The sequence below is a fragment of the Salvelinus fontinalis genome, chromosome 19 (genome assembly GCF_029448725.1).
Source record: "Salvelinus fontinalis isolate EN_2023a chromosome 19, ASM2944872v1, whole genome shotgun sequence".
Taxonomy (NCBI): Eukaryota; Metazoa; Chordata; class Actinopteri; order Salmoniformes; family Salmonidae; genus Salvelinus; species Salvelinus fontinalis.
The window spans coordinates 23,244,926-23,257,139 of record NC_074683.1 but is presented as its reverse complement, the minus strand read 5'-3'; the positions used below and the strand labels follow the sequence as shown (position 1 = coordinate 23,257,139).

Here is a 12,214-nt window from a genome sequence, read left to right as displayed (position 1 = left end):
CCCTGAAACAAGGTTTAGTCCAGAAAAGATACAGCTTTTGTCAAAATGTACTTTTTTGGTTTAATAGTTTTAACGTTTGGTTTAATAGAATTAACGTAGCAGGTTAAGAGAATTAGGTTAAGATATATCTCATCTAGAAACAAGGCCAATAATAATACCTAGTGTGCTTTGCAGTTCGTTTTGGTGTGTTCATTTTCACATACAGTATATACAGCATTTTGGTCATTTAGCAGACACTTATCCAGAGTGACTTACAGTCAGTACATTCAACTAAGGTAGATAAACAACATCAGTCATAGCAAATTAAACGTTTATGTAGCCGTCACTGAGTTTGCAAATGTATTTATGTATTTAAAATACAAAATACATGTATTTCAATTAAATACATTTGGGGCGGCAGGTAGCCTCGAGGTTAGAGCATTAGGCCAGTGATCAAAAGGTTGCTAGTTTGAATACCGGAGGCGACAAGGTGAAAAAAATCAGTCGCTGTGCCCTTCAGCAAGTCACTTCGGGGGAGTTGGGATATGCCCCCCAAAAACATTTCCATTACACACTTGTGTGTAATAGTACACATATAGGTGCCCCCCAAATTCTTATAAAATACAAGTATCTTGTAGTTCATTTTGATACATTGATCTTTTGTAATTGTATTTTGTAATTTTTGCCCATCCCTGCATGTGTGTGTGTGTGTGTGTGTGTGTGTGTGTGTGTGTGTGTGTGTGTGTGTGTGTGTGTGTGTGTGTGTGTGTGTGTGTGTGGGTGTGGGGGGGGGGGGGGGGGGTGTGTGTGTGGGGGGGGGTAGCGGTCCTGTTCAGAAGATCTCTACGAAGCTGCCAGGGAAGAGCCCAGTACGTCCGGTCCTCTGCAGAGTTCCTTTGTACCAGCCATCTTCTCTCTTCTTATGAACAAACACCACGTCTCCCTGTCTCAGCTCGATCTCCGCCTCACTCTGAGGGGGGTAGGGCACCACCACACGATACCTGGGGAGGGAGGGTTACGGATAATGACCCACTGGGCACAGACGCCAGTTCAACCTCACAGACGCCAGTTCAACCCCAACCAATATGGTTGAGTTGTCAACTAATATGAATTCAATGAAAAATCAACAAAACATTTCACCATGACATTGGATTTAGGTTAAAGGTTGGCAGAGATGGGCAGTATTTCTGTTAAATGTTTTTGAAATATGTATTTCAATTACTTCTGAGTATTTAGTCATTTGTATTATGCTGGGGTGAACTACAATGCAATGTATTTTGTAACAAGATCCTTTTGAAAGCTTTCATTTGTATTTACAAAATACTTTAAAAAATACTTCCACCCTATATTGGTATCAGAAGTCTGATGGCACCATCGTGTGATTAGAGCATCTGCTAAATAAACTAAACTCAGCAAAAAAAGAAACGTCCTCTCACTGTCAGCTGCGTTTATTTTCAGCAAACTTAACATGTGTAAATATTTGTATGAACATAACAAGATTCAACAACTGAGACATAAACTGAACAAGTTCCACAGACATGTGACTAACAGAAATTGAATAATGTGTCCCTGAACAAAGGGGGGGTCAAAATCAAAAGTAACAGTCAATATCTGGTGTGGCCACCAGCTGCATTAAGTACTGCAGTTCATCTCCTCCTCATGGACTGCACCATATTTGCCAGTTCTTGCTGTGAGATGTTACTCCACTCTTCCACCAAGGCACCTGCAAGTTCCCGGACATTTCTGGGGGGAATGCCCCTAGCCCTCACCCTCCGATCCAACAGGTCCCAGACGTGCTCAATGGGATTGAGATCCGGGCTCTTCGCTGGCGATGGCAGAACACTGACATTCCTGTCTTGCATGAAATCATGCACAGAATGAGCAGTATGGCTGGTGGCATTGTCATGCTGGAGGATCATGTCAGGATGAGCCTTCAGGAAGGGTACCACATGAGGGAGGAGGATGTCTTCCCTGTAACACACAGCGTTGAGATTGCCTGCAATGACAACAAGCTCAGTCCGATGATGCTGTGACACACCGTCCCAGACCATGATGGACCCTCCACCTCCAAATCGATCCCGCTCCAGAGTACAGGTTTCAGTGTAATGCTCATTCCTTCAACGATAAACGCAAATCTGACCATCACCCCTGGTGAGACAAAAACGTGACTCGTCTGTGAAGAGCACTTTTGGCCAGCCCTGTCTGGTCCAGCGATGGTGGGTTTGTGCCCAACATACAATGTGTATGTTGCCGGTGATGTCTGGAGAGGACCTGCCTACAACAGGCCTACAAGCCCTCAGTCCAGCCTCTCTCAGCCTATTGCGGACAGTCTGAGCACTGATGGAGGGATTGTGCGTTCCTGCTGTAACTCGGGCAGTTGTTGTTGCCATCCTGTACCTGTCCCGCAGGTGTGATGTTCGGATGTACCGATCCTGTGCAGGTGTTGTTACACGTGGTTTGCCACTGCGAGGACGATCAGATGTCCATCCTGTCTCCCTGTAACTCTGTCTTAGGCGTCTCACAGTACAGACATTGCATTTTATTGCCCTGGCCACATCTGCAGGCCTCATGCCTCCTTGCAGCATGCCTAAGTAGTGGCCTGCACATTTGTGGCCTGCTGGAGGTCATTTTGCAGGGCGCTGGCAGTGCACCTCCTTGCACAAAGGCGGAGGTAGCGGTCCTGCTGCTGGGTTGTTGCCCTCCTACGGCCTCCTCCACGTCTCCTGATGTACTGGCCTGTCTCCTGGTAGCGCCTGCATGCTCTGGACACTACGCTGACAGACACAGCAAACCTTTTTGCCACAGTTCGCATTGATGTGCCATTCTGGATGAACTGCACTACCTGAGCCACTTGTGTGGGTTGGAGACTTCGTCTCATGCTACCACTAGAGTGAGAGCACCGCCAACATTCAAAAGTGACCAAAACATCAGCCAGGAAGCATAGGAACTGAGAAGTGGTCTGTGGTCACCACCTGCAGAATCACTCCTGTTTTGGGGGGTGTCTTGCTAATTGCCTATAATTTCCACCTTTTGTCTATTCCATTTGCACAACAGCATGTGAAATTTATTGTCAATCAGTGTTGCTTCCTACGTGGACAGTTTGATTTCACAGAAGTGTGATTGACTTGGAGTTACATTGTGTTGTTTAAGTGTTCCCTTTATTTTTTTGAGCAGTGTATAAATGTGTATGTAAAAATTAACAATTTGTCACGTTCCTGACCTTGTTTTCCTTTTGTATAGTTGTGTTTAGTGGGTCAGGACGTGAGCTGGGTGGGCAGTCTGTGTTGTTTGTTCTATGTTAAGTGTCAGGTTTAATTGACCTTGTATGGCTCTCCATCAGAGGCAGGTGTTTTACGTTTTCCTCTGATTGAGAACCATATATAGGTAGGTTGTTTCACATTGTTTGTTGTGGGTGGTTGTAATCTCGTGTCTGTATGTCTACCACACGGGACTGTTTCGTTTGTGTTTCATGTAGTCGGTTCCTGTTCGCGCGTTCTTCGTTTATTGTAAGTTCTCAAGTCCAGGTCTGTCTACATCGTTTATTTGTTTTGGTAATTTGTTAAAGTGTTTTCGTGTTTCCTCTATTCGTTTAAATAAATCAGTATGTCATATAACAACGCTGCGCTTTGGTCCAATCCCTACTCCTCCTCTTCGGACGAAGTGCCCTGTACGCACTGTTCCTTCTCCCCGTACTCGCCCTGAAGTGCGTGCCCTCAGCCCGGTACCACCAGTGCCGGTACCACGCACCAGGCCTATAGTACGCCTTGAGAGTCCAGTGTGCCCTGTTGTTGTTCCCCGCACTAGCCTGATGGTGCGTGTCCTTAAGCCGGTACCTCCAGTTCCAGTACCACGTACCAGGCCTACAGTGCGTCTCAGCCGGCCAGAGTCTGCCGTCTGCCCAGCGGCGCCTGAACTGCCCGTCTGCCCAACACCGTCTGAACTGCCCGTCTGCCCAACGGCGCCTGAACTGCCCGTCTGCCCAACGCCGTCTGAACTGTCCGTCTGCCAAGCGCCACATGAACTGCCCGTCTGTACTGAGCCTTCAAAGCCGCCCGTCTGTACTGAGCCTACAAAGCCGCCCGTCTGCCATGAGCCTTCAGAGCCGTCCGCCAGACAGGAGCCGCTAGAGCCTTCCGTCAGACAGGAGCAGCCAGAGCCTTCCGCCAGACAGGAGCAGCCAGAGCCTTCCGCCAGACAGGATCAGCCAGAGCCTTCCGCCAGACAGGATCAGCGAGAGCCGTCCGCCAGACAGGATCAGTCAGAGCCGTCCGCCGGACAGGATCAGCCAGAGCCGTCCGCCAGCCATGACCAGCCGGAGCCGTCCGCCAGCCATGACCAGCCGGAGCCGTCAGCCAGCCATGACCAGCCGGAGCCGTCAGCCAGCCATGACCAGCCGGAGCCGTCAGCCAGCCATGACCAGCCGGAGCCGTCAGCCAGCCATGACCAGCCGGAGCCGTCAGCCAGCCATGACCAGCCGAAGCCGTCCGCCAGCCATGACCAGCCTGAGCCGTCAGCCAGCCATGACCAGCCTGAGCCGTCAGCCAGCCATGACCAGCCGGAGCCGTCAGCCAGCCATGACCAGCCGGAGCCGTCAGCCAGCCATGACCTGCCGGAGCCGTCAGCCAGCCATGACCAGCCTGAGCCGTCAGCCAGCCATGACCAGCCTGAGCCGTCAGCCAGCCATGACCAGCCGGAGCCGTCAGCCAGCCATGACCAGCCGGAGCTGCCAGCCAGTCCAGAGCTGCCGTCCCTCAGTCCGGAGATGCCCCTCAGTCCGGTGCTGCCCCATTATACCGGTGATGCCCCTTATCCCGGTGATGCCCCTTAATTTAGGTGGGTTTATTTGGAGGGTGGTCATTAGGAGGGGGATACGGAAGCAGGGAGTGACTATGGTGGTGTGGGGACAGCGTCCGAGCCGGAGCCGCCACCGTGGACAGATGCCCACCCAAACCCTCCCCTTGAGGTTGAGTTTTGCGGCCGGAGTCCGCATCTTGGGGGGGGGGGGGGGGGGGGGGTAATGTCACGTTCCTGACCTTGTTTTCCTTTTGTATAGTTGTGTTTAGTGGGTCAGGACGTGAGCTGGGTGGGCAGTCTGTATTAAGTGTCAGGTTTAATTGACCTTGTATGGCTCTCAATCAGAGGCAGGTGTTTTACGTTTTCCTCTGATTGAGAACCATATATAGGTAGGTTGTTTCACATTTTTTGTTGTGGGTGGTTGTATCTCGTGTCTGTATGTCTACCACACGGGACTGTTTCGTTTGTGTTTCATGTAGTCGGTTCCTGTTCGTGCGTTCTTCGTTTATTGTAAGTTCTCAAGTCCAGGTCTGTCTACATCGTTTATTTGTTTTGGTAATTTGTTAAAGTGTTTTCGTGTTTCGTCTCTTCGTCCGAAGAGGAGGAGAACGATCATTACACAATTGCAAAGGATGCTGACTATTACTCTAATGAGCTCCGCCCACAAAAGAAGGCCAATGACAATACCCAGTGTGCTTGCAGTTGTTCATTTTCACATATTGTACATTTACATTTTGGTCATTTAGCAGGACGCTCTTCTCCAGAGTGACAGTGCACATTCCACTAAGGTAGATAAACAACGACATTGTAACGGCTGTCGACGTCGTTCTCCTCCTCAGACGAGGAGGAGCATGGATCGGACCAACACGCAGCGAGGTATGTAGACATAATGATTTTAATAATAATAACGAAGACGAAAATATACTTGAACAAACTACAAAACAACAAACGACGTTAAACAGACCTGAACATGAGAACTTACATAACACGAAGAACGCACGAACAGGAACAGACTAAACAAACGAAACAGTCCCGTGTGGTGACGAACACAAACACGGAAGACAATCACCCACAAACAAACAGTGAGAACAGCCTACCTTAATATGGTTCTCAATCAGAGGAAACGTCAAACACCTGCCTCTAATTGAGAACCATATCAGGCAACACATTTAACCAAACATAGAAATGCATAACATAGAATGCCCACCCCAACTCACGCCCTGACCAACTAAACACATACAAAAAACAATGGAAAACAGGTCAGGAACGTGACAGACATATCACAGTCACAGCAAATAAAACGATTCTGTAACCATTGCTGTGAATGTTGCTGCTGTTCAGCCGGCAACTTGCAAATGTATTTTAAAGTAAAAAATACATGTATTATAATTAAATACTATACTATGCAAAAGTATATAATATTCTATTTGGATACAGTGATCTTTAGGATATTTTGTAGTTGTATTTAGAAATTGTAATTTGTAATTTATGCCCATCCTTGAAAGTTGGGTGGGAAAAAAGAAAATGTAGGACTTTTTGAAAATCAGTTTTCCACGTTGATTCAACGTCATCACATAAAGGTTTTTGTTGAAATGACGTGGAAACAACGTTGATTCAACCAGTTTTTGACCAGTGGGGAAACATTGTAACTCATATTCGAACACATGCACACCATAAACACACACACACACACCGGAGGTGATATATGCTGCTGCTCAAGTCATCATCATTCAGCAGTCTTGTATATAAATGCTTCACACAGATTTATACGCGCTTGAAACATGAGGTCGGAGCACTGTGTGTTTTAATGTGTGAGTGTCAGTGTGTGTCAGTGTGTGTGTGTGTGTTTGTGTGTGTGTGTGTGTGTGTGTGCGTGCGTGCATCTGTGTGACGCGGTTGCTCTCAGAGAAAAAAGAGGGCACTATTAGCTCTGACACACACCGATGGGGATAGGAGAAGAATGATGATCAGAAGCTCAGTTATTCCTGGTGCTGTAGTGGCGTAGAGTCGTAACATACAGCATATCTCGTGGATGTTTGAGGGTGTGTGTATGAGAGTGTGTAGCCATAGCCGCGGGAAGTAGGTTGGGGTTGCTGCAGTTTTTTCCGCTGGCGGGAGGACAGAGGCGGTGCAGAATGAAACAGTTTTGCCATCACTACAGACGGCTATATCAGTCTGTTAATACGGGACTAGTAAAGGCCCAGTGCACTGCTTTTGTGAAAAAGTATATTTATTTATTTATTTATTCTGATTTGTCAGAACCCCTACTTCCCGCGGCTATGTGAGTAGTTATAGTGTGTGTTTACCTCTCTCTGGACAGGGTGTGTGTTTACCTCTCTCTGAACAGGGTGTGTGTTTACCTCTCTCTGGACAGGGTGTGTGTTTACCTCTCTCTGGACAGGGTGTGTGTTTACCTCTCTCTGGACAGGGTGTGTGTTTACCTCTCTCTGGACAGGGTGTGTGTTTACCTCTCTCTGGACAGGGTGTGTGTTTACCTCTCTCTGGACAGGGTGTGTGTTTACCTCTCTCTGGACAGGGTGTGTGTTTACCTCTCTCTGGACAGGGTGTGTGTATACCTCTCTGTGGACAGGGTGTGTGTTTACCTCTCTCTGGACAGGGTGTGTGTTTACCTCTCTCTGGACAGGGTGTGTGTTTACCTCTCTCTGGACAGGGTGTGTGTTTACCTCTCTCTGGACAGGGTGTGTGTTTACCTCTCTCTGGACAGGGTGTGTGTTTACCTCTCTCTGGACAGGGTGTGTGTTTTTCTCTCTCTGGACAGGGTGTGTGTTTACCTCTCTCTGGACAGGGTGTGTGTTTACCTCTCTCTGAACAGGGTGTGTGTTTACCTCTCTCTGGACAGGGTGTGTGTTTACCTCTCTCTGGACAGGGTGTGTGTATACCTCTCTCTGGACAGGGTGTGTGTTTACCTCTCTCTGGACAGGGTGTGTGTATACCTCTCTGTGGACAGGGTGTGTGTTTACCTCTCTCTGGACAGGGTGTGTGTTTACCTCTCTCTGGACAGGGTGTGTGTATACCTCTCTGTGGACAGGGTGTGTGTTTACCTCTCTCTGGACAGGGTGTGTGTTTACCTCTCTCTGGACAGGGTGTGTGTTTACCTCTCTCTGGACAGGGTGTGTGTTTACCTCTCTCTGGACAGGGTGTGTGTTTACCTCTCTCTGGACAGGGTGTGTGTTTACCTCTCTCTGGACAGGGTGTGTGTTTACCTCTCTCTGGACAGGGTGTGTGTATACCTCTCTCTGGACAGGGTGTGTGTTTACCTCTCTCTGGACAGTGGTTTGGGTTCAGGCCGGAGAGCTAGCAGTGCGATCCCGGGGCGGGTCATCGGGGGCGACCGGGGGAAGTTGAGATCGAGGGATCCTGACTTCCTGTTCAGCAGCTCTAACCCCATTGCCCCCGCCATCTCACTCTCGATTGGACAAGACCCGGCACGCCCCTGGGCATCCATTGGACAGGAGCCAGAGCGGGTGTGATGTGGGAGGACGGCACCCGACAGGGGGAGGGTTGGTGGGGAGGACGGGGGAGAATGAGATGCTTTTTTCTTGGCCGCGGCTCCAGAGAGAAGCTTTAGCAGACCTCCTTTCTTCTCCTTCTGTGGACACAGATAACAAGACAAAGAAGAGAATGGGGATGAAAACATTTGCAGTCTCTTCTACAGATTTACAGTTCAATTTTTCTGGCAGTATCCCTCCTGGTCTCAGAGACAGTTAACCAGCAGTATCTACCTGATGTAACAATGACACCTCCAGTTGGCCAGTACAGTATCTTTTTGAGATCTGAGTTTAGTTCTCTAACCATCCACCAGAGGGCAGCGCAAATACAGCAGATAGTCTAGTCTCGACGTGTCAGGGGGAACTAGTCTGTGTGTGTGTGTGTTTGTGTGTTTGTGAGTTTGTGTGCATCTTTGGGGTTGAGATGTGAGTCAGAACCAATTATCAGTGCATACTCAGCATGGAAGCATCTGTCTGACAGCACAGCAGGCTTCATAACACACACACACACACACACACACACACACACACACACACACACACACACACACACACACACACACACACACACACACACACACACACACACACACACACACACACACACACACACACACACACACACACACACACACACACACACACACCACAAACCTCTAACTTAATCAGACAGCAAACTCCAAAGCATAATAAGCCAATGCATGTGGGGAATTAAAATGGTTAGGAAAGCTAGGAGGTGGAGGTATGAGACTAAATACTATAATTAATCCATCCACAGCTCGTAGTCAATGACTGTTTATCATGGTCCTTCCCTAGTCTATTTGTCCTATTGTCACCATCTAATGTCTGTGAAGACAGTCAACACCAGAGCAGATAGGCTCCTCTCTCTCAGACAACTCTACCATCCATCACTGTCACCATGGACCCAGCTTTAATACACCCATCAAGATGAAGAACAACACACAAAGACAGCCCTGTCACACTGATAGTCTGTCTGTCTGTCTGGCGTTGGAGGATTCTGCACCATGTCCAGGTGCAAGCCACTTCCCCTCAACACCACTTCCCCTAGCTATGCTTTTAATATTCCCTGACTATATCCTCCTGACTATGTCATCATGTTGAGGGATTTTAAGGCAGTGTGATGTGGGAACCAGACCCTGCTGTGAGTTTAGATAAAGGGAGGTAGTGGTGAGGTGAGAGAGAGAGAGAGAGAGAGAGAGAGAGAGAGAGAGAGAGAGAGAGAGAGAGAGAGAGAGAGAGAGAGAGAGAGAGAGAGAGAGAGAGAGAGAGAGAGAGAGAGAGAGAGAGAGAGAGAGAGAGAGAGAGAGAGAGAGAGAGAGAGAGAGAGAGAGGAGAGAGAGAGAGAGAGAGAGAGAGAGAGAGAGAGAGAGGAGAGAGAGAGAGAGAGAGAGAGAGAGAGAGAGAGAGAGAGAGAGAGATGGTGAGAGAGAGCAAGGAGAGAGAGATGAGATGAGAAGCAAGATGAAGAGAGACACCCTAGGAGACTCACCTTCTCTGGTTTTGGGGCGTGGCTGTGGGAGGGGCCAGGCGAGGACGGTTGGAAGGGATTGGTTGATTCTCCGTTGAGCAGGGCGGCACTGGCGTTGGGAGGGGTGAGGCAGGAGAGAGGGGAGGAAAGTGGGATGAGGGGCGAAGAGAGGCAGGAGAGAGGGCGCGAAGCAGGGGAGGAGAGGGGGGAAGGGCCAGGGGACACCATGGACATTGGGCGAGCAGATTGGCCAGCGGAGCGCGACGGGGAGGATCTCTGAGGTCGGAGAGGAGAGACGGTGGGTGTGGGACGCTCTGGGCTGCTGGAGGGCGGGCTGTGGACTGAACATACACATTACACATTGTTACATACTATTACACACTGTTACATACTATTACACAGCACACAGTAGTCATCTTACTGTTACAAGACACCATCTGCTTCCTGTTTGTGCTGTCATCATATTATATATATATATTTTATTGTCACACCAGATAGGTGCAGTGAAATGTGTTATTTTGCAGGGTTAGCCATAGTAGTACGGCGCCCCTGGAGAAAATTAGGGTTAAGTGCCTTTCGATTTTTCACCTTGTCGGCTCAGGTATTCAAACCAGCGACCTTTGTGTTACTGCCCCAACGCCCTAACCGCTAGGCTACCTGCCGCCCCAATACGACATCTGACTGCCAATAGAGAGGAACACATGACACATGTGACCAAACTACCATAGCCTACCTATGGTCATACTTTATTTTGTAAAGGATGACAGGTGTGTGTGTGTGTGCGTGTGTGTGTGCGTGTGTGTGTGTGTGTGTGTGTGTGTGTGTGTGTGTGTGTGTGTGTGTGTGTGTGTGTGTGTGTGTGTGTGTGTGTGTGTGTGTGTGTGTGTGTGTGTGTGTGTGTGTGTGCGTGTGTGCGTGTGTGTGTGTGTGAGCCAGAGACAAAGAGAGAGGCTCCCAGGACAAACTTTAAATATCATCACATGTTCTCCCTGACAGAGAGAGGGAAGGAAGGAGAGAGGCCAGATATAAGAGCTGGATCAAATGTAGGAAATTACAGATCTAGAACCTGAATAATCTCTGTGTACTCACCCAGTTGCATGGCAGAGCGGGTCTGGTTAACTGTTTGTTGTCCAAAGCGAAGGCAGTTCTTCAGCTGAGCAGCGGCAGACTGGGGGGAAGAGGGAGGAGGGGAGGGACGAGAGGAGGGGCCGGCGGAGGAGGGGGAGGCTGCCTTACTCCCCTGTCCCACCCCTCCCACCTCCTGCCCCGAGAGACAGGAGCTCTGGGAACCACCCACCGCAAACGGAGCTCTGCAGAGAGAGCACGAGTGGGAGGGGGGGTTGGGAGAGGGGGAGAGCAAGTAAGAGAGGAGAGAGATTCAATGGTTCCAGTCCTGTTAGAATAGTGACCAAGATACTATTGATATCCCCTATTATACTACCATCAACATGCTGCTTATCGTCCGCCTATCACGCAAACAGAGTTATGTGTTTGAAAGGGTGTGTGTGAGAGGGAGAAAGAGAGTATTTGCGTGAGACAATGTGTGAGTGTGTGTGCGTGCGTGCGTGCCTGTGTGTGTCTCACCTGGATACGGGTGTGACGTAGTTCCCAGGGAAGACACCTGAAGCAGCGGTGCGTAGAGAGGTTCCTTTAAACCACCCGTCCTGACACTTCTCTGTGACGCGGTACATCTCTCCTTTCCTCAGCTCCAACTCATCTGCCTTCTGGGACTTATACGCATACAGGGCCAGGTAGCTGGGATACACAGAGACGTCATTTAGGATCATATGACTGAACAAATGACTGGTATTATTTTAATATGGACAAACAACTATGTAATAAAATACAACCACATAAAAGGTGAGATTCTGTGCATGCCTCATGTGCATTATTTGATCTCATATCCAATTTGCTGGAATAAAGAACAATATTTTGGGGGGGGATTCACTGTCCAAATACTGTTGGAGGGTACGACTGAATATATGTTTGATATCTGAATGTACATGTCTGAATTTATGTCTGAATATACACTATATGACCAAAAGTATGTGGACACCTGCTTGTCAAACATCTCATTCCAAAATCATGGCCATTAATATGGAGTTGATTCCCCCTTTGCTGCTATAACAGCCTCCACTCTTCAGGGAAGGCTTTTCACTAGATGTTAGAACATTGCTGCGGGGACTTGCTTCCATTCAGCCATAATAGCATTAGTGAGGTCGGGCACTGATGTTGGGCGATTAGGCCTGGCTCACAGTCGGCGTTCCAATTCATCCCAAAGGTGTTCAATGGGGTTGAGGTCAGGGCTCTGTGCAGGCCAGTCAAGTTCTTCCACACCGATCTTGACAAACCACTTCTGTATGGCTATGAAAAGCCAACTGACATTTATTCCTGATTATTATTTGACCATGCTTGTCATTTATGAACATTTTGAAAAACTTGG

At 48.7% G+C, this 12,214-nt stretch overlaps 1 protein-coding gene across 2 annotated transcripts in view; it reads right to left on the bottom strand.

Moving 5' to 3' along the window:
- Positions 1–778: 778 nt before the first annotated feature.
- Positions 779–12,214, bottom strand: part of LOC129816507 (E3 ubiquitin-protein ligase SH3RF3-like) — a 94,549-nt gene continuing 83,113 nt past the window's right edge. For both annotated transcript variants that reach the window (XM_055871068.1, XM_055871067.1), the window contains 5 exons: positions 11,356–11,526; positions 10,861–11,081; positions 9,793–10,112; positions 8,052–8,383; positions 779–980 (listed from right to left, as the gene is read on the bottom strand). In XM_055871068.1, coding sequence (XP_055727043.1) covers positions 812–980; positions 8,052–8,383; positions 9,793–10,112; positions 10,861–11,081; positions 11,356–11,526 — 1,213 coding nt within the window. In that variant the 3' untranslated portion in view covers positions 779–811. The remainder of the gene's footprint in view (positions 981–8,051; positions 8,384–9,792; positions 10,113–10,860; positions 11,082–11,355; positions 11,527–12,214) is intronic.